Source organism: Ranitomeya variabilis, chromosome 7 (genome assembly GCF_051348905.1).
Source record: "Ranitomeya variabilis isolate aRanVar5 chromosome 7, aRanVar5.hap1, whole genome shotgun sequence".
Classification (NCBI taxonomy): domain Eukaryota; kingdom Metazoa; phylum Chordata; class Amphibia; order Anura; family Dendrobatidae; genus Ranitomeya; species Ranitomeya variabilis.
This window is the reverse complement of record NC_135238.1, coordinates 99463617-99488533: the sequence shown is the minus strand read 5'-3', so window position 1 is coordinate 99488533 and position 24917 is coordinate 99463617. Positions and strand designations below refer to the sequence as shown.

At 44.9% G+C, this 24917-nt stretch overlaps 1 protein-coding gene across 7 annotated transcripts in view; it reads left to right on the top strand.

Annotated features, from left to right (window-relative positions):
• TNRC18 (trinucleotide repeat containing 18) overlaps window positions 1–24917 on the top strand; it is a 997170-nt gene that overhangs the window by 97452 nt on the left and 874801 nt on the right. For 5 of the 7 annotated variants that reach the window (XM_077275610.1, XM_077275609.1, XM_077275606.1 and 2 more), the window contains exon 2: window positions 21039–21255. The exons of 1 other annotated variant lie outside the window; for it this stretch is intronic. In XM_077275610.1, the coding sequence (XP_077131725.1) occupies window positions 21078–21255 (178 nt within the window). In that variant the 5' untranslated portion in view covers window positions 21039–21077. Of the gene's footprint in view, window positions 1–21038; window positions 21256–24917 lie in introns of those variants that run through there. One more of the 7 variants, XM_077275611.1, reaches the window with a different exon arrangement.

The following is a 24917-nucleotide window of genomic DNA, read 5'->3' as shown; positions in this document are numbered from 1 at the left end:
CATTTTATGTATCAACCTTGTGTGGCACCGTATCAAAAGCTTTTGAAAAGTCCATATACACTACATCTACTGGGTTCCCTTGGTCCAGACCGGAACTTACCTCTTCATAGAAGCTGATCAAATTAGTCTGACATGATCGGTCCCTAGTAAACCCGTGCTGATACTGGGTCATGAGGTTATTCCTCTTCAGATACTCCAGTATAGCATCCCTTAGAATGCCCTCCAGGATTTTACCCACAGTAGAGGTTAAGCTTACTGGCCTATAATTACCGAGTTCAGTTTTTGCCCCTTTTTGAATATTGGCACCACATTTGCTATACGCCAGTCCTGTGGTACAGACCCTGTTATTATGGACTCTTTAAAGATTAAAAATAATGGTCTATCAATGACTGTACTTAATTCCTGCAGTACTCGGGGGTGGATCCCATCCGGGCCCGGAGATTTGTCAATTTTTGTGATTTTTAGACGCCGCCGTACTTCCTGCTGGGTTAAGCAGGTAACATTAAATTGGGAATTATTATCACTAGTCATATTGGCTGCCATGGGATTTTCTTTTGTAAATACTGATGAAAAAAAGTCATTTAGCATATTGGCTTTTTCCTCATCCTCATCCACCATTTCACCCAGACTATTTTTAAGGGGGCCAACACTATCATTTTTTAGTTTCTTACTATTTATGTAGTTAAAGAATATTTTGGGGTTATTTTTGCTCTCTCTAGCAATGAGTCTCTCTGTCTCAATCTTTGGTGCCTTGATTTGCTTTTTACATAATTTATTTAATTTTTTGTATTTATTTAATGCCTCCTCACTACCTACTTCCTTTAATTCTCTAAATGCTTTCTTTTTGTCCCTTATTGCGCCCCTTACAGCTCTATTTAGCCATATTGGTTTCCTCCTATTTCTGGTATGTTTATTCCCATACGGTATATACTGTGCACAGGTCCTATCCAGGATGCTAATAAATGTCCCATTTTCTTTGTGTACTTTTATGTCTCAGGATATCGTCCCAGTTAATTGCACCAAGATCCTCTCTCATCCGTTGGAAATTTGCCCTCCTGAAGTTTAGTGTCCTTGTCTTACTCTTGACAATATCCCATAGATTATCCATGGGGTTAAGGTCAGGCGAGTTTGCTGTCCAATCAAGCCCAGTAATACGGACCACAGAGCAACAGTGCAGTTTTTTTTCTCATTGGCCCAGGTAAGGCTAGTTAGCGTTCGTCAGGGCTGCGGATGGCAGCCTTATTCCTCAGTTAAGCCCCGCCCACTGCTTGTACCTCTTCCTTCAGCTCCGCCTAAGTCTGCATAACATTGGGTACGCAGGTCATGCGGATGTCTCCGCATGTGTCGTTTTGACGCTGCGCCGACCGCAACAAAATGCAACTTGTTGCGTGACGCAGGTCGGCACAGCGTCAAAACGACTCATGCGGAGGCATCCGCATACATCCACATTGCATGAGTACCCAATGTTAAAGATAGGGTACGCAGGACGCATTCTGGCGTAGGAGGAGCTGAAGGAAGAGGTGCGACAGTGGGTGGGGCTTAACGGAGGAACTACGCAGCCCTCCGCGAAGCCCTCATCCACAAACGTGAAACCTTAGACGCTTGTGACTGTCTATTGGTCATGAGTGGCTTGACACGAGGAATGCGACACTTGTAGCACATGTCCTGGATACGTCTGTGTGTGGTTGCTCTTGAAGCATTGATTCCAGCAGCAGTCCACTCCTTGTGAATCTCCCTCAAATATTTGAATGGCTTTTTCTTAACAATCCTTTCAAGGCTGAGGTTATCCCGGTTACTTGTGCAACTTTTTCTACCACACTTTTTCCTTCCATTCAACTTTCCGTTAATATGCTTGGATTCAGCACTCTGTGAACAGCCAGCTTCTTTAACAATTACCTTTTGTGGCTTACCCTCCTGGTGGAGTGTGTCGATGACTGCCTTCTGGACATTTGCCATGTCAGCAGTCTGGCCCATGATTGTGGAGCCCACTGAAACAGAATAAGGTACCTTTTTAAAGCGAGCCTGTCAGCAGTTTTGACCGATATAAGATACGGCCATTGCCTTTCAGGGTTTATCTACAGCATTCTATAATGCTGTAGATAAGCCCTCGGGTCTGTCCCGAAAGATGCAAATAAGTTTTATTATCCGGTCCTATGGGTGTCGCAGGTCTGGGTCCGGCGCCTCCCATCTTATTGTGATGCTGCCCTCCTGTTGATTCATCGCTCCACGGCGTAGCGCTCCTGCGCAGGCGTACTTATCTGCCCTGTTGAGGACAGACCAAAGTACTGCAGTACTCAGGTGCTGGGAACGGTCAGAGAGGGCCCAGCGCCTGTGCACTGCAGTACTTTACTCTGCCTTCAACAGGGCAGATAAGTACCCCTGCGCAGATGCGAGGATGATAAAGCAACAGGAGGGCGGCATTGCATGAAGATGGGAGGCGCCGGACCTGCGTCACCTATTGAACTGGACCGCCCTCCTGGTGAGTATAATAAAACTTTTTTTCTTTCAGGACTGACTGGGGGCTTATCTACAGCATTATAGAATGCTGTAGATAAGCCCTGAAAGGTGATGGCCATATCTTATATCTGGTAAACCTGGTGACAGGTTCCTTTAGGGTACTGTCACACTCTGCAACTTTCCAACGATCACGACCAGCGATACGACCTGGCCGTGATCGTTGGAAAGTCGTTGTGTGGTCGCTGGAGAGCTGTCACACAGACAGCTCTCCAGCGACCAACGATGCCGAAGTCCCTGGGTAACCAGGGTAAACATCGGGTTACTAAGCGCAGGGCCGCGCTTAGTAACCCGATGTTTACCCTGGTTGCCATCGTAAAAGTAAAAAAAAAAAAACCGTACATACTCACATTCTGGTGTCCATCTGGTCCCTTGCAGTCTGCTTCCCGCTCTGACTGAGTGCCGCCGTAAAGTGAAAGCAGATCACAGCGGTGACGTCAATCCATGCTCTAAGAGAAGGACAAGAGCCTCCCATCCACCGTAGTGCCAACACCTTTCGCGCCATAAACAGCGTCTCCCTCAGAAAAATTCCCGTGTGGTGATCCCAGGCCTCCGCTTCCCATACTCCAAACAAACATACCAGTGGCTCAAGTGGGACAGGGATCGACACCAAGGATGTCAATAATGTCGTCACCTCTCTCCAATATTGAAAAACAACAGGACATTTCCATATCATATGGATAAAATCTGCTTCACTGGAGTGACACCTCAAGCAGTCTGATGAATGAAGACGGCCCATTTTAAAAAGACGAGTCGGGGTCAAATAGGAATGATATATGATGTACAGTTGGGTCATCCTATTATTGATTGATGGGGAGACCTTAGTTGGAGACTCCAAAATTTCATCCCATTCTTCTCCCAGCGTATCTGGAAGGAGCCTCCCCCATTTCCCCCTAATTGAATCTATGGTAGATCCTTCGCCTATGGATAACAGATAGGTATATATAGAGGAAATAAGTCCCTGAGGGCCTTGCGAATTAAGAATTCCTATTAACGGTAGAGTTGAAATAGCTCGACCTGTACCCATATTCCGTACATGTGATTGGAAAGCTGATCTTAATTGTAGGTAGCGGAAAAATTGAGACTTCGGTATGTTATGAGTATTTTGTAATTGTTCAAAGGAGACAAAAATCCCCTGATTATGTATATTACTCACTGTGAGGACACCATACGATATCCAAAATTCAGTAGACGGGTGGCCTAATAATCCCGGAAAATAACCATTATTCCACAACGGCATTTCGGCTGCTATATCGACAAATTTTGTTACTTTTTTAATTTGCCTCCATATTGATCGTGCCAATCGGAGCAGAGGAAGCAAACGAGGAACAGCAATTTTCTCCATCTCCAAAAAACCCAGTGGGCAATCAATTTTAGCTGAATGCAGTATATGGCTTTCAGAGTTAGGAAGAGATTTCCCGGGCATCCACTTATTTATCATTTTAGCCTGTCCAGCAAGGTAATATAAATAGAAGTCCGGCAAGGCCGCCCCACCCCCCTGTTTGGGTCTCTGCAGGGTGGATAATTTAAGTTTAGGCCTAGCCTTCCCCCATATGAAAGATGTAGTAAGGGAGTTTAGGGTTGCAAAGAAAGATTTAGGTATTGAAACGGCACTGTGCTGAAAACAGTAGCTCAATTTTGGGAGCAATATAATTTTGATCAGGTTGATACGACCAGCCACAGATAGCAGGAGCTTGTCTCAGGTAGCAAATTTAGATTTAACCACATCCAGTAGTGGATATATATTGAGATGCAAATCTAGGTGACTGCGTTGGGACATATGTATTCCCAGATATTTAAAATTGGAGACAATGGGCAGCAGCGAGAGGGTTTCAAGACATGACATTGGGGTATGGGAGAGAGGCATCAGAGCAGACTTATCCCAATTTATATAGAGACCAGAAAATTTACTAAATTTATCAATCATCGTTATTACTTTTGGTAATCTATCCTCCGTTTGGTCCATAAACACCACCATATCAGCATAAAGACCAATAATATCCACTCGATCAGCAATATGTATCCCTTTAATGTCTACAGAGGATCTCATCCTTATTGCCAAGGCCTCTATTGCCAAGGCAAATAAAGCTGGGGAGAGAGGGCACCCCTGGCGAGTTCCCCTATACAAAGAAAATGGTGCAGACATAGAGCCGTTCACCACCATACGTGCCCCAGGCTTCGCATATAATGTACCTATCCCTCTCCGAAATTTATTCCCAAATCCATATTTCCGCAGACATGCAATTAAAAAGGGCCATTCAAGGGAGTCAAAAGCCTTGGCTGCATCCAGCGACGCCAATGCCCATTTGTTATCCGGTTCCAGTGAACTACATTGAATGACCGATTGCACTCGTCTGATATTAATAGAAGTATTTTTCCCGGGCATAAAAGCCATTTTATCCGGGTGTATGAGATCTGATATGATCGTATTCAATCTAGTAGCTAGAATTTTAGTAAAAATTTTATAGTCCACATTCACCAAAGAAATTGGTCTATATGATCCACAATCCAGGGGATCCTTCCCTTCTTTCCTGAGCACGATAATATTAGCATCGTAAAACGTTTTGGGCACAGATTCCCCCTCCCATATTCCCTTGAGTACCTTCAGTAATACAGGTGCCAATTTATCACGGTATTTCCTATAAAATTCAATGGGAAATCCATCAGGTCCCAGGGCCTTCCCAGTAGCCATATCTGCTATAGCATGTGCTACCTCTTCCAGGGTAAATTCAGCCTCCATAAGGGCTTGTTGGGAAGGGCTTAGCGAGGGGAATGTTATATCCGATAAATAATCCAAGCATTCATCAACATCAAAACCACTACTAGACTTATATAGCGAAGTATAATAATTATAAATGCCCTGAAGTATTCCATCAGTAGAGGACACCAATGAGCCATTGGACACCCGGATCTGCGGTATTGTGTTGGAGGCGCCATGCTGGCGCACCAAGAAGTCTAGGAGTGTACTGGCCTGATTCCCCAGCTCAAAATAAGATTGACGAGTGAAAAATAATTTGCGTTTTGACTTAGTGTCTGCATGTTGGGTATATAATCTTTGGGAAGTAAGCCACTCAATTCTATTACTACTGGATTGATTAGCTATATAAGTGGCCTCCGAGTCTTTTAAACTTTGCTCTATTTCCTCGTCCTCTCTCGCCGTCACCCTCTTGATATAGGAAATAGTGGAAGATAGGCATCCTCTCAAGTATGCCTTCAAGGTATCCCAAAATAAACCGAGGTTTTGGAGTTCCGAATGTGTTCGAATAAAACTATTCAATTGATCGACCATCCTATCACTAGAGTCTATTAATTTTAACCAAAAGGGATTCAATTTCCAGGACCTATTATTGTTATCGAATTGCCCATATTTAAGTTTAAGAATAATTGGGCTATGATCTGAGATCCCCCGATTACCATGTTTAATGCTGTCCACCCGTAATGCCAAACCACCCGACCCAAATATATAGTCTATTCGAGATAGAGACTGCCTAGTAGACGAGTGGCAAGTGTACCCCTTAACTTCTGGATGGTGTATTCTCCATAAATCTAGCCACCCGCTACCATCCATAAACAGTGCTAATTGAGAGGGGGGTTGAGGTAAAGCTTCCCCTGATGCTGCGTCATCTAATCTCAATCTATCCATGGATTGATTCATAACTAAATTAAAGTCTCCCATGCAAATAACACTGGCTTCCGGATATTTTAAGGAGAAGCCCAGAGCCATACGGAGGATTGACATGTTAGCAGGAGGGGGGTTATAGATACACAGCAACACATACTCTCGTGAGTTAATGAATGCATGTACAAAGACGAAACGACCCTCTGGATCACGTCTCGCTTCCTTGGCCTCCCACCTGACCTCCTTATGTATCAGCAGAGAGACCCCTCTTGAGTAGCTAGTGTGGAAGGCATGTAGGGACCATTGTACCCACGGTTTTTGCATACATCGAGCCGTGTCTCTTGTTAAATGTGTCTCTATTAGTGCTACAACATGAGGGTGATGTCTTTTTATCTGCGAAAATACCTTAATTTTCTTTCGAGGAGTTTTAATACCTCGTATGTTCCAGGTCATACATATAATCTCAGCCCCCATGTTTACTTTTGAAGGGAGAATTAATGCATATCATTACTGTTTGGGTGCAGTTCAGCGGCATCACATAGAGCAAAGAGTTAGTATCAGCGGCAACCATATTTAGTAAACAACCAAAACTAGTACATAAAACCAAACTAAACAAAACTTGAACAGTAGGGGAGTATATTGCCATACTCCCACAGTCAGGTTGAAAAGGGGATACCCTCACTGGATTCAGTGTCCGGTATTGTTGACATTTTCCGCACCCGGACAGAAAGCTCTATTTATATTGCCGTTAGTCAGGGAACCCAGGTTAGGAGTTTTCCACACTCGGTCCCCCGCGAGACCGTAGCCACTCGGTCGCCTCCGCTGGGTCTGTGAAGAATAAGGAGGAGCCCTTATGGACGACACGGAGCCGAGCTGGATAAAGCATGGAGTAGACGATGTTCTTATCTTTAAGTTGTTTCTTGACAAACACAAATCGTGCCCATTGCTTTTGAAGTTCCATGGAAAAATCTGGAAAAATCGATATGGTAGCATTATCGAATTTAATGAGGCCCTTCTGTCGCGCCAAGCGAAGGATGGCATCTCTGTCTCTACAATTAAGGAGACGTGCCAGGAAAGGTCGTGGTGGAGCTCCAGGAGGAAAAGGTCTCGTCGGGACTCTGGGCCCTCTCCACCGAGAATGTTGAAGAGAATCCATCTCCCAGGGAAGATTTAAGCCATTCCTCCAGAAATTGCTTGGGCTGCTGACCCTCTGACCGCTCCGGGAGACCTATAATTCGGATAATATTGTGGCGCAGTCTATTTTCCAAATCGTCTGCCTTTTGCTTCCAAGCATTTACGGATCCAGCAGCTTTAGTTAGTTTAGCTTCCATAGGGGTGATAGTGTCTTCTATATGAGACACCCTCGTTTCAACCTCCGAAATGCGCCCTCTCATAGCTTGCATGTCATGTCGCAAGCGGCCTACCTCAGTATGCACATCTTCTATTTTCTCCGTAAGAGATGATCTAGTGAGGGAGATAGCCTGCATTAATTGCTCTGATGCCTGTTTAAGAGTCAGTTCATCATCTCCTCCCTCCTCGGTACCATCAGAGGGGCGACCTTTACGCTGGGATGGTGCAGGATTATTTCTAAGGTTGCGCACGTTATCATGGGAATTGTCCTTGGCATATTTTTTTAATTTTTCAGCAGCCGCTGCTCCTCTAGGGTGCTGCATGGTGGGTGCACACGAGGAGATCCCACAAAGTGATCACAGAGGTAATTATGGATAAGCTGTAATCCGAGTCCCGTATTATTAAGCCCAAAGCTATGAGCCAAGAGTCTGCTGGGCGGGTAGCTTAAGGTGTCAGGTATATAGAGATAGTCGCTGTAACACACAAGCTGTGCAGTTCCACAGTTACAATAAGGAGAGTAGCAAGAGGGGGGTTAATCCCTGTAATATTATGGCGCTGGCAGAGATGTCCACCCGACGGGGGCGCAGGTCCCACTTTCTCAGGGCACACACTGCACCACCCCTACTTCTTCAGGCACACACTCACTCGCCCAGTGTCGCTGATAAAATTAGAAGCGCACTATCCCTATCAGTCAGGGTGTGTGCTAAGTTAATGGCCACTGCCCCAGGCACGTACCGCCGTCTGTGTCAGTCCTCACAGGTCCTGCGTGCAGGCAGGATTCTCCCACACCCTCTCCTCCCACCTACCAGCCAGCATGGTGTTTTCTCTATGGCAGCCGTTCTCACGTAATTATTGGGTTCTCATGTGAGCATATTTTGTATACGGCTCTGCCATACTTGTAGTGGGGTTTCCTAACAGGCTGTGTTGTCACAGCGGTTATATACAGTATTTTGCTGGACATCTTCTCACATTTTGTGCTGCTGCACATTGATCTTTCATTATAGGGATCTGTCCAGTCATTACCCCCTAGCACTGGGTCTGGCGTGGTTGTGTGGTGACAATTTTGGGGACGCCCTTTTATTGTCATCCCGTGTGGTTACTTTACACACATGTATGGTACCAGGTTTTTTACCTCAGGCAAAAGGTTATACTGTGCTTTGCATTTAATCTTTTCTTATATGTACATATATTTGTGATTGCACCAGTATTATACTTTTTGTCTTTTTCTGGTATAACATCACATGAGGGGAATGGTGTGTTTGCTTCTGATCCTGTCTGTTATGGATCAAGTTTTAAATGGTTTTACAATTTGTATGTCCTTTGTTTCTATACAATAAAGTTGGATTTCACATTTATATATCGCAGGTGTGCACGCATTTATGCAGTGTCTTTCTTTTTGTGTTCAGTATTTGCATTTCCATGCATTGTGTAGCACCCTGGTCCATATTTTGACTATTTTTTTGGGTATCAGTAGTGCTCCTGATAATTTTCTTTTGTGCAGGCACCTCACCGCACTCACCGGCACCTTCCACCGCCGCCGCCTCCAAGATGAAAGGGGCCCGGCTCCAGCAGATAGCAGTGCCGCATCCCGTATGTCCTCCCCGCTCCTGCGTGCAGGCACCCCGCTGCTCTCACCAGCGCGGTCGGCCACCACCTCTTCCAAGATGATAGGGGGTCCGGCTCCAGCGGAGAGCGGCGCCGCGTCCTGTATGGGGTTCCAATGTGGGTTAGCACCGCTCGGTTACGCTCAGTATTTATGGCAAAATCAGCTCAGGATATATGGAGCTTTCGTAAGATGCTTCCTCCTTCTTCGGCTACATAGCCACGCCCCCGAAATGGATCACTTTGTTTGTAATGACTCTATATAATATGAGATTCACTTTTTGTATTGAAGAACTAAAATTTTACTTTTTGATGATATTCTAATTTTATGAGAAACACCTGTATGATGCTCCAATGTATGATGGAAAAACCACCAGAAAAAAAGAGTGGTAAAGTCAAAAGTTAAAAAGTACCAATTTTATTAAACACATAATTTATAACAAAAGTACATAAACACAAGTTACATAGGAATTACTAGATGTGTAGTATGGAACAAAGGTGCAGAAAAGACACAAACCCAAAAGGTATAAGGTGGATGGGGGACCTTATGGAAATAGCAGCATTACCAATAAAGTGCCAGTACTACATACAATTTCTATCAACTCATCCTATACCCTCACAGTATCTCAAGTAAAAGTTATAGCCTCCCTAGACAGACAAATGAATGTCACTGCGTCCTAGCTTAGTGATAATAATTCAGAAGCTCATACTAAGAGTCTCAGGAAGGAAAAGTGGAAAAATAAACCTCTCCTTGCCGGCAGCTGCTCTGTTCCTGACTCGTTAGCGTCGGAGTCTTCCGGCTCTCTGCACTGTGACTGCTTAGGTCAGGGGTGGGGAACCTCAGGCCCCAGGGCCTTTTACAGCCCTCTATGACCTTTTATCAAGCCCCCCGAGCAGATTCTCAGGGACCGCATTCTTGGGCAGGGAGGTGTGTTTTGATTACAACCAGCTCATTAATTTCTTCTTGCTCTGTTAGCACACACATGCGGTGTTCACTACTGAACACTGAAGGGCATGCAATGAAAGATTACGTCCTGAAACCAGTGCCGCAGTCATGATGCACTTTGTGGGCGGAGTTTGTACGGCACCCGAAGGATGATACAAATATCCAAATGGCCCATGGCATAAAAGATTCCCCACCCCTGGCTTAGGTAGAGGGTGCACGCTAGTGACGTCATTGCGCTCTCTGACCTAAACGTCACAGTCAAGAGACGCAGAAGACGCCACATCGGTAGAACAGGGAGAGGTAAGTATTGTTAGTGGGGGACACTTGCCCAGGTGTGCCGGTTGCTGACGCCGACCTTGTAGATATGTTTTAATAATTTAAACACATTAATTTCATGAGGATTAGCATAGTTTTTCACCAGGATTATGGCTAACATAATTTTATACTATTAATTTAGTGCCATTAGTTGATTCTTATTTGGGGTTTTGCTATGGTTATGTTTTTTAAATATATTGATTTTCAAATACAAGCCGTCTCATTTAACCCCTTTCCGACATCGGGCGTAAGAGTACGCTGATGTTGGACTCCCTGACTTCTTTTCCAGCACATGTCAGCTGTTTTGAACAGCTAACATTTGCCTCTTAACAGCAGCGATCCACCAGCGCCCACCCTCAGCGACGCCGATCGCATACCACACCTTCTGGCCTGCATCGGTTCCACATTGGCATCCAGGCAACCTGAAGTGTATCAGGAGTATCCTTAACAGGATACCCACATTGGAATATAGAAACTCTGCATTTATTCTACTGAACCAGTTCTGATGAAGGTCTTTGTATAGACCGAAAACGTTTAACATCATTGTTGGATGCACAATAAATGGAACCTTCTTTCTCACGGCATATTGCTTCTTGAGTCCCAAGTTTTTTCTACATTAGTTAAATGCCGCTGTCAGTTTTGACAGCGGTATTTAACACGCGCTTCTGGCAAGTGTGCTGGAAATACCGCTTAAAGGCGCCCGTGTCACATGACCACTGGTCTCTGATTGGTTGGCATGACAGAGATCCCCAGCAGACCTCTATGGTTGTCACTGCTGGATTGCTATAAGCGCCGACCACCGGCCTAGCTAGTAAGCAATTCTGCTACATACAGGCGATCTGATCATCGCCTGTATGTAGCAGAGCCGATCGGATTATGGCAGCTTCTAGGCTCCCATGGAGACTACTAAACCCCTTTCGCCCCATTCAAAATAAAACAGTAAAAAACAAACAAACATGCGATACCAAATATGTGCCGCATTCAGAATCGCCTGGTCTCTCAATATTAAAAAAAAAATTACCGTAATTTCCGGCGTATAAGACGACTTTTTATCCCCCGAAAATCTTCTTAAAAGTCGGGGGTCGTCTTATACGCCGGGTGTCGTCTTGTACGCCGGGTGCAGACCTATGTGTATATGGTGGGTGGGGGGGAGTGGTCCCGATGACGAAGAGAGGGGGCGTCTCACAGGAAAGTGAGTGGAGTATCCCCCTATTACCTCATTGTAGCAGCGTGGGGTCTCTGTGCTGGGGAGCGGCGGCTGCTCCTCTTTGTGCCGTGTGGATGCTGTGCTGTGGGGCGGCTCCTCTTCGTACAGCGTCGGGCCTCTGTGCTGTGGGGCGGCGGCGTATCTTAGTGCAGAGTCGGGGCTCCTCCGGCATCTCCTCAAAGCCCGGAGGCACCGGCAGCTCCATTGCTGCGATGCGGTGGCCTACGGGAAAATGGCCGCTGGGGACGGCGCATGGTCAGATTCAGATCTCGTCTCCCGAGATCTCGGGACGAGATCTGAATCTGAGCATGCGCGGCCCCCGGAGGCCACCGCATTGCAGCAATGGAGCTGCCGGTGCCTCCGGGCTTTGAGGAGATGCCGGAGGAGCCCCGACTCTGCACTAAGATGCGGCGGCAGCGCCCCACAGCACAGCACCCACGCGGCACAAAGGAGCAGCCGCTGCTCCTCAGCACAGAGACCCCACGCTGCTACCATGAGGTAATAGGGGGATACTCCACTCACACTTTCCTGTGAGACGCCCCCTCTCTTCGTCATCGGGACCACTCCCCCCCCCCCAAAAAAAAAAAAAAAAGGCACATTATTCACCGGCCCTATAAGGCTTCTTTCACACTTCAGTTGTTTGGCTTCAGTTTGCTCCGAGATCGTGACGGATCCGTCAAAATTGTTGAGAAAACGGTTCTAACGGATCCGTTGTTTTAGACGGACCCGTTACATAGATGCGTCTAAAAAACGGATCCGTTAGAACCGTTGCGACCGTTTTTCCATCCGTTGTAACCGTTTTTTGACTGATCCTTTTTTTAAAAAAGGAGGATCTCAATGTGATTGGCTGCTGGAAACTACTGGGAAACTATATATACAGTGTATTTACACCACATCTTTGAAAGGTTGTAGAGAAAGTGGCAAAGATGGAAGGGGTGCTGGCGAATATTGTGAAGATATGTGCGGATTTCACTTTTGAGGCTAATCGGGTGGCAGTCACCGTTCGAGACGAGGAAGAAAGACTGCGCATCCTGCGGCAGCGGCGGAAGAGAAGGCTGTGGATCCATCCTATCACAGCCCAACGCATGACCCGTGGCGTTTATTCCACACTGTACATTGAATTGAGGGAAAATCCTGAAAAATTCTTAAGCTATGTGTGCATGAAAGCGGACAATTTTGAAATTTTGTTGGGCCATGTTGAAGAATCAATACGGAGACGAGACACCCAGATGCGCATCTCCATATCACCAGCGGAGCGTCTGATGGTGACTATTCGGTAAGTTATTCTTTTTTTTAATGATTCTCATTCATCAGACTTATAACTGTAATGTTGTTTTTTGAAGTTTTTATTAATTATTGTCTTTTCCTTTTGTTAACAGATTCCTTGCAACTGGAGAATCGTTTTCATCCCTACATTTCCAGTACAGGCTTGGGATATCCACAATCTCCGGGATCATCAGAGAGACCTGCCGGGCATTGTGGGATTGCTTACAAGCGGAATACATTCCAGAGCCATCACAGGAGAGTTGGCTGGAGATTGCAAACAATTTTTAAGAAATATGCCAGTTCCCAAATTGTGTGGGAGCAGTCGATGGGAAGCATATAAGGATTGTCAAACATTATGGCTCTGGATCAGAATTTTACAAATACAAAAAATACTTCTCAATTGTATTGATGGCCATAGCCGACGCACACTGAAAATTTATCTCTGTGGATATTGGTGCGTATGGATGCGCAAATGACTCCCAGATTTTTAAAACTTCACCAATGGGGCGTCGTTTGTATAGAGAGACATTTGACTTTCCACCGCCTAGACCTCTCCCTGGAACCACCGGTCCACCATTACGATTTGTGTGCGTTGGAGATGATGCCTTCCAGCTTTCCCCACACTTGCTTAAACCCTATGGAAGTAGTAGACTGACCCAGAGGAAGAAAATTTTTAATTATCGCTTAACCAGAGCACGAACAGTTGTGGAATGTGCCTTTGGCATATTAACTGCTAAATGGAGAGTCCTACTAACTGCAATTAAACTGCAGACTGACACTGTTGATGATGTGGTGAAGGCTTGTGTGGTACTTCACAATTTTGTATTATCCAAAGAACATGTTTCCCTGGAGGATAATGTGTCAGAAACCACCTTGCGGGATTACCGCAACACAAGTTTTCGCAGTCCAGTAGCAGTCTCCAGAATGCGGGACAATTTTGCAGACTACTTCATGTCTCCTCAAGGATCAGTTGACTGGCAGTACGAAATGGTGTAAAAAATTTTTTTTTTCACACTTGTAATATACCATGTTTTTTGTTTTGTTACAAAACCTTTGGACTTTAACCTCGCAGTATTGTATGTTTTGTACCGGTACCCCTTTACACATTTTCTACTTTTACTTTTACCATAACCTTGGTGGTTTTTATACAGTGTAAAAAAAAAATAAGAAAAGACAATAAAATTGATTTGAAACCAAAAAAAGTTTTATTTATTTACAAGTTTACAGGTTCTCATAATTTGGGGTGGAGATAGTAGCGGAGGGGCTGACAGGGCGGACCACGTCGATAGTGGGGGACAGGACATCACAGGGAGGAACAGAAGTGGAATGGGTGGTGAAAACATGAGGTTGGGCAGGGAGTTGAGGTACAGATGTGGACTGTGGGAGGTATGGTGAAGGTGTTGGTGGGATTGGGAACGGTGAAGTTAAAGGGGAAGAATGGAAAGGGGAATGTAGGTACTGGGAAATACTGAGGGGGGAAGGAAGGAATGGGGAAGGAGTAGAAGGAGGATGGACGGGAGGAGGATGGACGGGAGGATAGACGGCGGCTTGAGGGGGGAAAGGTGTTGAAACATGAAGGGTAGGTGGAGGGGCTTGGGACATAGCCTGCGCTAGAGCAGTGTGGCAGCCTTGCATCACATGCATCTGCAGGTCAGGAGTTAAATTTTCCATGTGCCCGAGGACCGACTGAAAAAAACAGTGTCTTGGTGACTGGTTTGCATCTGAATGCATCCTATCCAGACGACTGCTGAGTTCAAGTATGCCTTTGTTAAGCATATTGTACCCAGCAGATGTTTGCTCACCCAAAAGCTTGATGGCATTCTGGAAGGCTGCAGTCAGATGCAAAAACTCAGGCGCATAGCTCCTTTCCTGACCTCTCTGGTGCTGCCGTCCTGACCCCAAAGGTGGTCTAGATGTTGCGGCAGTGTCAGAGGGGTGGGGTAAAGGGAACTCTAACTCATCACCTGCAGCTTCAAGTGACGAAGTCCGCCCTGCTGCTCCAGCGCTGGTGGATGGGGCCGAGGGATCACACAAAAGGGAAGGTATAGATACAGAGGGGTCGACGTGGTCCCCAGTGGCGGACTCCTGAGAGTTCGCTCCAGAGGGGTGCAACTCTGATGCAGGCTCCCGAGTGCTGCAGACAGTGCTGTCAAAGAAGAAAAAAAAAAAAATTAGTATCTTGATATTACAATTTCCATTGCTGCCAAAAAAATTGAAGGTTACACATTTTAACAGTTTGGCTGAAAACGTGTGGTGTTGAATATTTACCTTCTGCTCAGCAGTGTCGACCGGAGGAACGACAGGGCTCTGGCATATTTATACCTGCTCCTGCGTCCTCTAGATCCACTCGGGGCCTGCATCTCCTTGTTAAACTCCCTCTTGAAGCGATCCCTGAGTGACCGCCACCGCACGATAACCCTGTTACCTGGAAAGATAAAGCAAAAATTGGTTTCTATACAACACATTAAATCATGCTAACCTAAGTTAATGAAGTGTGAATACTTATGCGCTAGATCCTGGGCCCCAGCGTCGAGTTCCTCCCAGTTCTCCAGAACAGCACTGCACACTTCCTCCCATAGCCGTCGGGTGATGAACTGGTCAGCATGGCGGCGGTCCGCCATGTTCCACAGCGGCTCCTGATTTTGAACCTCTTGGATGAGGGTGTCCACATCTATCCCCTCCTCTTCCTCAGCCTGTTCGGGAGCACGCTGTGAAGCCTTAACAAAAAAAAAATTATAAAGGGAAAGATTATACCACATGAATTTTAAAGTTTACTAAACACCAAACCAAAAAGGAACTTACTCTTCGGCGACCGCCGCGATTAGCATTCCGACGACTATGGGAGGTGCTTTGTGGAACTCTAGGTCGAGCCCTGGATTGTGAAGACTAATAAAAAAAAAATATATAAATTATGTGCTTGGATGGAGGCATATGTACTGTGTGTGTGCTGTGCTGAATGTTTGTGTTGGGTGTAGTGTGTTTTATGTGAGGATCTGTCTCTGCAAAACTTACACTATGCGCTTCCTTCTCCTTGCATTTCTCCACCCTGCCCGTCTCCTTCTGGAAGCCCCTCTGCTTCAGCTTCCTGTGAAAACAGAATAAATACATATAGGGTTCAAAAACATATGTTAGCAGAGATGTAGCAAAAAAAAATTTATGAAGAAAAAAAATCACCTCAGGTGGCTGACGATGTGAGGGGCGGCTCCCAGAAGAAGACATTATGGTCCTGTTCTCCAAACTTGGGGGGCCTGGCTGCGTTTGTCTTGCGTCCCTAAGAATCTGCAAGTATAAAGAGAGTTCTAAGCTACTATACAAAAGGATAGATACAGCTTTCGGGACTTTATACTTACATCTGTTTTTCAAACTTGGGGGGCCTGGCTGCGTCTGTCTTGGGTCCTTGCTGCTTTTGTCTTGGGTCCTTAAGAATCTGCAAGTATAAAGAGAGTTCTAAGCTACTATACAAAAGGATAGATACAGCTTTCGGGACTTTATACTTACATCTGTTTTCCAAACTTGGGGGGCCTGGATGCATCTGTCTTGGGTCCTTGCTGCGTTTGTCTTGGGTTCCTTGCTTGGTCCCTCTAAGAATCTCCCAATTTAAACACAGTTTTAATTAGAATGGTTATGTATTGGTATGCCAACATACATTTTGATTCCCCCCAAAAAAATTATTACACCAAAAAAAAAGTGTTAACGGTTACCTTCAAACTTGATATGCTTGATGCGCAAGCTGCAAAACCCTCCACCTCCTGTTTCCCCCAAAAATTCCTTGAATCAACACCAAAACTACTTCAAACTTGATATGCGCCATGCACATGTTGGTAAACCTACCCCACCCCCTCCTTCAGACACAGTTTCAACCTTATAAAAAATTTTCCTCATTCAAAGTTAAAATACCAATACCCAAAAATGTTAATTATGGTTACCCTACAGTTACTATTTTCTAAAACCAGATAACATTTTCTATACCAAAGGTTTGCATTCCGCATTTGTATATAGAACCTCAAACACCTTTATTGAATGTATACCCGGTTTTAAATTTATCTTGAAATCATACTACGGACAGTTTTGTGGAATTTTTATTACAATTTTTTTTTTTTTTTTTTTTGGAAAGTAGGAGCTACACTGCTCTTTATTTTAAATACCAGTACAGTATGTTAATGTATGAAAAATAACAAAGATGCAGGACACGCACATCACACGGCATTTATACACACACCACACACATGTCACAGCACAGCCGTTCAAAATACCAGCACAGTATGGAAAATAAAAATATGCAGGGCGGGCACACACATATATATCTATAAACATATAAATACACAAACACACATATATATATACACACACACACACACACACACACACACACACACACACACACACACACACACACACACACACACACACACACAGAACTCATGCTGGATGGCAGTACTCACATGGCAGTCTCAGGCAGGGTCTTGCTGGCTGCTGGCACGGTCTGTCTTGCTGGCTGCTGGCACGGTCTGTCTTGCTGGCTGCTGGCACGGTCTGTCTTGCTGGCTGCTGGCACTGCGTTCTCTTTGCTTGATGGCACATTGAGGAATGAGGCCCACCTGTCCTGTTTATATAGTTTTGGTGTTGTCTGGGCAAAGTATCTACTTTTTGGAGCATGCTCAATTGAAAAAAGCGGATTGGGGCGACGGATCCGCCAAATGACGGTTCGCGAAGGATCTGTCGCCCATAGGCGGCCATTCTAGGAAATGGCGGTCGCGACGGATCCGTTGCGAACCGCCAATTAGGTGCAGGCAAAAAAACTTTACAATGTCCGTCAATGTCTAGACAACGTCCGCCAAATTTCGACGGATCCGTCGCATGGCAGATGGAACGGACGACCATTCGCCACAATCCGTCGCTAATGTATGTCTATGGGAAAATAGCGGATCCGCCCCCCAAAAAATGGCGGATCCGCTATTTGAGGAAAATGTCGGTTTCAGACTGACGCCAAAAGACTGAAGTGTGAAAGAGGCCTAAGACGACACATGACATATAAGAAGACCCCCGACTTTTAAGAAGATTTTATATTTTAACTGGAAAAGTTGGGGGGTCGTCTTATACGCCCAGTCGTCTTATACGCCAGAAAATAAGGTAACCCGTTCGCTAAATGGCGTAATGGAAAAGTCAAGACACCAGAATTTTGTCGCTGCAACATTGCATTAAAATGCAATAATGGGCGATCAAAAGACCTTATCTGCACCAAAATGATATCATTAAAAGCTTCAGGTTGGCACCCAAAAAATAAGCCCTCACCCAACCTGAGATCATGAAAAATGGAGACGCTACGGGTATCAATTTTTTTTTTTTTTTTTTAAATACAAATTTCAGTATTTTTTTCACCACTTAGGCTGGTTTCACACTTGCGTTTTGATCTGCAGCGTTTTTTTAAAAAAAAGCAGGTGGTGAAAAAACGCATGTAAACGCGTGCAAACGCTGCGTTTTTGAATGCAGAAAAAAAAGCGGCGTTTTGACGTGTTTACATGCGTTTTTTCCTGCGTTTGCGTTTTTGAAACGCATGCTGAGAAGTGTGTGACAGCTGCCAATCATCAAAATCAACTAGAAAACCCACTATTAATAGAATTAGCTAGGGTTAAGGTTAGGGTTAGGATCCCTAGGGTTAGGGTTAGGGGTAGCTTTTTATTAGAAGAATGTCCTGGTCACCAGGTCACTGATAAGCCACCCCCCCCACCATCAAGGTGATAAAGGGATCCAAACCCTAACCCTACCCCTAAAACTACCCCTAACCCTACCCCTAACCCTAACCCTAGGGATCCAAACCCTAACCCTAACCCTAGGGATCCAAACCCTAACCCTAACCCTAGGGATCTTAACCCTAACCCTACCCCTAAAACTACCCCTAACCCTACCCCTAACCCTAGGGATCCTAACCCTAACCCTAAGGATCCTAACCCTAACCCTAAGGGTTAGGGTTAGGATCCCTAGGGTTACTAGGGATCCTAACCTTAGGGTTAGGGTTAGGGTTTTCTTGGGTTTTTTTTTGTGTGTTTTCTTGTGTTTTTCTATAGAAACGCATGCGTTTATAAACGCATGCAAACGCATGTGCTTGAAAACGCATGCGTTTACGTAGACAGCAATAAATTTTTTTGCCGCGAATAAACGCATGCGGTTTTTTGCGGCAAAAAAAACGCCGCTAGAAATTACTACAGGTTGCATTTCTGCAACTGAACGCACGCATAAAAAAAACGCATGCGTTGCAAAAAACACGTCAAAACGCATGCAAAAAAAGCATGCGTTTTTAATGTTAAGTATAGAAAAAAATGCATGCGTTTTTTTAGCGCTAAAACGCAGCGGCAAAAAACGCAAGTGTGAAACCAGCCTTAGATAAAAAAAAAAGAACCTAGACATGTTTGGTGTCCATGATCTCGTAATGGCCTGGAGAATCATAATGACAGGTCAGTTTTAGTTTTTAGTGAACATAGTAAAAAATCAAAACCAAAAAAAAAATTGTGGAATTGCACTTTTTTTTTTTTTTTTGCAATTTCAGTGCCCTTGGAATTTTTTTCCCCGTTTTTCAGTACAGGATATGTTAAAACCAATAGCGTCAGTCAAAAGTACAACTCGTCCCGCAAAAAAACAAGCCCTCACATGGCCATTTTGACCGAAAAATAAAAAGGTTATTGCTCTGGGAAAATGGAAACTGAAAAACAAAAACACCTCTGGGGTTTAAGGGGTTAAAGGGAATTGGTCTGCAGGTTTTTGCTACCTCATCTGAGTAGCTTTATGTAGGCAAAGAGAAGCTGAATCTAACGATGTATCATGTAGTTTACTGGGTGCAGCCGTTAAGACACAATCAGAGCTTTTAGATTTACAATGAAGCAGAGCTGAGAAAGCTGCCCAACCCCACCAAGACCAGACTCTGTATATACAAAGTCCATAGACTATGAGCTGCTTAGTTGCCGGACTAGTCCAGCAATGTTAATCTATTAGTGATAAATCCTTCACAGGTAGTAACCAGCACAACAAGTGACACATCCCTGAACTGTGTTTCTGTCTATCTCCTGCTGTTTTCACAGTACATAGCAAAAACCTGCTGACAGATTCCCTTTTAATGTGTTAGTATCCCAATATCTGATGAAATAACAAAAATATTATATTGGTTGGTTTCTTTTTTTTCTCTATCAATACAGTATGCAGACTTCAGCATTAATTTGTAATATCTTTAATTTGAATATATATACACAAGTACGAATATATAAAATTCTGTAATAAATTATAAGTTACACTATCTAATTCTATGGTTCTTGTTACATGATGTGTTTATGAAGATGGTTGAAACATTTTTGAGTCTTGTAGGCAACATTGTTTTACACACATTTGCTGCTGATTTGGCATTAAAGGGGTACTCAAGGCATATAAAAAAATGTAAACCATAAAGATGAGATGCTCAGGTCACTTAAATTATCTTTAGAACACTTGTAATATATTCTGGTAACTGTTTCTCTGCAGAGAACAGGGAGTGTGGTTCCTTTTCTCAGGCTGGCAGTTACTCACAGCATGGAGCTTCACACTGCTGTGTGGCTTAACTTCCCAGATGGAAGGTGAGAGCAGTGAGGAGCAGCTGCTGTCATCTTGAATCATAAGGCTATGTGCTCACTTAAGAAAAGAAGTGCAGAATTTTCTGCACAAAATCCGCAGCTCCTGGCAGAATACGCAGCCGTGGATTTGCCGCGGTTTTTATGCGGATTTTGTGCGGTTTTTATGCGGAATTGCTGTGGATTTTGTGCGGATTTTGCCACTGCGGATTTTTAACATGGAGGGGTGCAGAAACGCTGCAGATCCGCACAAAAGAAGTGACATGCACTTCTTTGAAATCCGCAGCAATTCCGCACTGATTTTTCTGCACCGTCTGCACAGCTTTTTTTTTTTTTCCCATTAACTAACATTGTACTGTACATCACAATGCGGATCTGCAGTGTTTCTGCGCGGTAAAATCCGCTGCGGATCCGCAGCAAATCCACATCGTGTGCACATACCCCAAGTGTTATAAAGATAATAAAACTGCAATGGGCATCTCATCTTTTTAGTTTATGGGGGCAGGGACAGTACAAAAAATGTTTTACCTCCACGGACTTGTTACCTTTAGCTGTATAATAGCCTGACGTAGCACCTTTTACCTCCATTGTACTGAAATGGCTTTATAATTTTTATTTTTTTCTCAGTCTCCGGACCATGGTGTGATTTAAGTATCCTGTGTAAAGATGGATGGTCGTGAATTTGTAAATATGCCACCCTTAGGGTTGACTGGTCTGTCCCTGGAAACTGGACATGTTTCGTCTGGACACACTGGTGGGCACCTCATGCCATCTACAGGCCAACTTCCACCATTCTGTACTGCAAAGTATTATCCATCGCCTCTTGGACTATACTCACAGTCAGGTAAGTCATGTATTGGGGGTTTATGGAAATTCACAGCTAAGTTTGGTGTTTGCAGTTCAATTTTACCTTCTGTCCATGAAGAAGGAAAAAGAATAGTCGTTTCTCAAACTAAGCAGCCAACATACACTGAAAATGTTAAGGTTGGGATGATGTGAGGTATTGACAAATGTATCTCTGACTTACTAAAGGGAGTTTGTCAGCTTTTAGTATAGAAATCCGCTGAAAAGTTTTTAAATATAACAATTCTTTTTATGTTCCTGTGTTAATCACCTGGCTTAGCCCTGTCAATCCGTGCAGTTTATGTGGAGCTAGATGGTGAAACTGTTAATGGAAGGATGATGCACAGCCCTACACGTTACTCCGAGCAGTTTACGTATGCACATAAAGAAGGTTCAGCACAACCCTGGTCCAGATCTCGGTCAGAGGAAAAGAAAATAAGTTTTGGAGTCCTTATTAGTGTTGAGCGATACCTTCCGATATGCAAAGGTATCGGATTGGATCAGCCGATATCCAAAAAATATCGGATATCGCCGATACCGATACCCGATACCAATGCATATCAATGGGACACAAAATATCGGAATGGTTCCCAGGGTCTGAAGGAGAGGAAACTCTCCTTCAGGCCCTGGGATCCATATTCATGTATAAAATAAAGAATAAAAATAAAAAATATTGATATACTCACCCCTCCGACGGCCCCGGTTCTCACCGGTCCAAGCGTCTGCCTCCGTTCCTAAGAATGCAGAGTGAAGCACCTTCAATGACGTCGCGGCTTGTGATTGGTCGCGTGACCGCTCATGTGACTGCTCACGCGACCAATCACAAGCCGCGACATCATCGAAGGTCCTTCACTCCCTGCATTCTTAAGAACGGAGGCACCGCTAAGAGCCAGGGTCCGCCGGAGGGGTGAGTATATCAATATTTTTTATTTTTATTCTTTATTTTTTACATGAATATGGATCCCAGGGCCTGAAGGAGAGTCTACTCTCCTCCAGACCCTGGGAACCATACGCACCGCACACTTCCGATTTCCGATATCGCAAAAATATCGGAACTCGGTATCGGAATTCCGATACAGCAAATATCGGCCGATACCCGATATTTGCAGTATCGGAATGCTCAATACTAGTCCTTATCTATGAACTGCCCCAATATTTGACACTACAACTGTGTTCTCCCCTTCCTGTATTGATAGTTCTGCTTCACATCACTTTTCTTATTCACTGGGCTATTCCGGTGTCCTGTTTATAAACTAGGTCTCTTGATCAGGAATAGTTTACACCAGGGTGGGCAATTTTAAATTTTCTGAGGGGCCATATGAGACAGTGAATGTTGCGAAGGGATGATTGAAGGGAAGATTATAGAGCATCATGTGGGGCCACTATACAGTTTGCGGCATCATGTGGGGCCATTATAGTGTATGGAGAACTATGTGGGGCCATTATACAGTATGGGCATCATGTGGGGTCATTATACTGTATGGAGCACTATGTGGGGCCATTATACAGTGTGGAGCATCATGTTGGGCCGCTATACAGCGTGGAGCATCATGTTGGGCCACTATACAGCGTGGAGCACTGTTTAAACACATTATACAGTATAGAGAACTATGTGGCTCTGTTATACAGTATGGAGCACTATGTGGGGCCATTATACAGTATGGGGCATCATGTGGAGCCATTATACTGTATGGAACATCATGTGGTGCCATTATACTGTATGGAGCACCATGTGGGGCCATTAAACAAGTATGGAGCATTATGTGGGGCCATTATACTGTATGGAGCATTATGTGGGGCTGTTAAACAAGTATGGAGCACTATGTGGGCACATTATACAGTTTGGAGCACTATGGGGCCATTATACAGTATGCATATATGTATGTATATGTGTATATGTATATATAATATAGCTGTGTGTGTATGTATCAAGCCACGCCCACTCCACATAGCCCACCCTCTCCGTATAGCCACATTCACTCCACGCGTAAAGCTCTGTCCACACGGCCCACGTTATTAGCGCACACGGGTGGAGACACATTGACCTTGAAAGCCACCCTGGAAAACTCACCTATGGGAGGGACAGGGGGGAGGGAATTGGGAGGGGTGGGGTAGGGGATTAGGAGGGGTGAGGTGCTGCTGCCGTATGAGGTAGTGTGTAAGGCCACATTCACACGTTCAGTATTAGGTCAGTATTTTACCTCAGTATTTATAAGCCAAAACCATGAGTGGGAATAAAATACAGCGGTGGTGACGTGTTTCTAATATACTTTTCCTCTGATTGTTTTACTCCAAGTTTTAACTTACAAATACTGAGGTAAAAAAATAATGACCAAATAATGTGTGAACGACGTCTAAAGGAGAAAAGTGTGTAGTGTTGAATATATCATGTGAAATATTTTTATGTGCAATATACCGTAATCATTATAATTTGTTATAACTAACGACAGTTAGCCTTGCAACGCCGGGCTCTTCAGCTAGTCCTTTATATATTTAAATTATGCCATTATATGCTTTTTACTACTCTTACATTACATATTATACTGTATTATTCCACTATAATTACAAAAGTTAATTGTTTTATATGATAAAGAAAAGCTTTGTCAATTGTAGAAATGTTTTTTTTTTAACAAGTATCAAGGTTGACCTGTGACATTATGCAGGCTTTTAACTTTGGCCCTCTGTGTATTTGAGTGTGACATCCCTGGCTAGTTTCACATTTGTGGTAGAATCCGCAGTGTTTTAACCCCTTCCCGACCCATGACGCCTATGCGGCGTCATGGAATGATCGCATCCCTGCAGATCGAGTGAAAGGGTTAATTCCTATTTTACCCGATCTGCAGGGAGAGGGGGAGTTGTACTTCAGCCTAGGGGGGGTGGCTTTGCCCCCACGTGGCTACGATCGCTTTCAACAGCCAATCAGAGCAATTTGCAATATTTCACCTATGAAAATGGTGAAATATTGCAATCCAGCCATGGCCGATGCTGCAATAGCATCTGCCATGGCTGGAAATCATGTACTGGCCCCCCCCACCGCCCCCGATCTCCTCCCCAGTCGTCCGTTATGTGGCCCGGTCCTCTCCGTCCTCCTGTTCGCTCCCCCGTCCTCCTGCCCGCTCCCCCGTGCTCCTGTCCGCCCCCCCCGTCCTCCGATCCCCCCCCCCCTGTGCTCCGATCCACCCCCCCACCACCCCCTCATACTTACCGATCCTCCCGAAGTCGGTCCGTCTTCTCCCTGGGCGCCGCCATCTTCCAAGATGGCGGGCGCATGCTCAGTACGCCCGCCGAATCTGCAGGCTGGCAGATTCGTTACAGGTACATTTTGATCGCTGTGGTAGGTTCTACCACAGCGATCAAAATAAAAAAATAATAAATAAACCCCCCCCTTTATCACCCCCATAGGTAGGAACAATAATAAAATAAAGAAAATATTTTTTTTTCTTTTTCCACTAGGGTTAGGGTTAGAACTAGGGGTAGGGTTAGGGTTACGGGTAGGGTTAGGGTTAGGGGTAGGGTTATGGCATGTGCACACAGAGCGGATCGGCCGCGGATCGGCCGCGGATCGGCAGCGGATCGGCAGCGGATCGGCCGCGGATCGGCCGCGGATCCGCAGCGGATTGGCGGCGGATCTGCAGCGGATCGGCCGCGGATCGGCGGCGGATC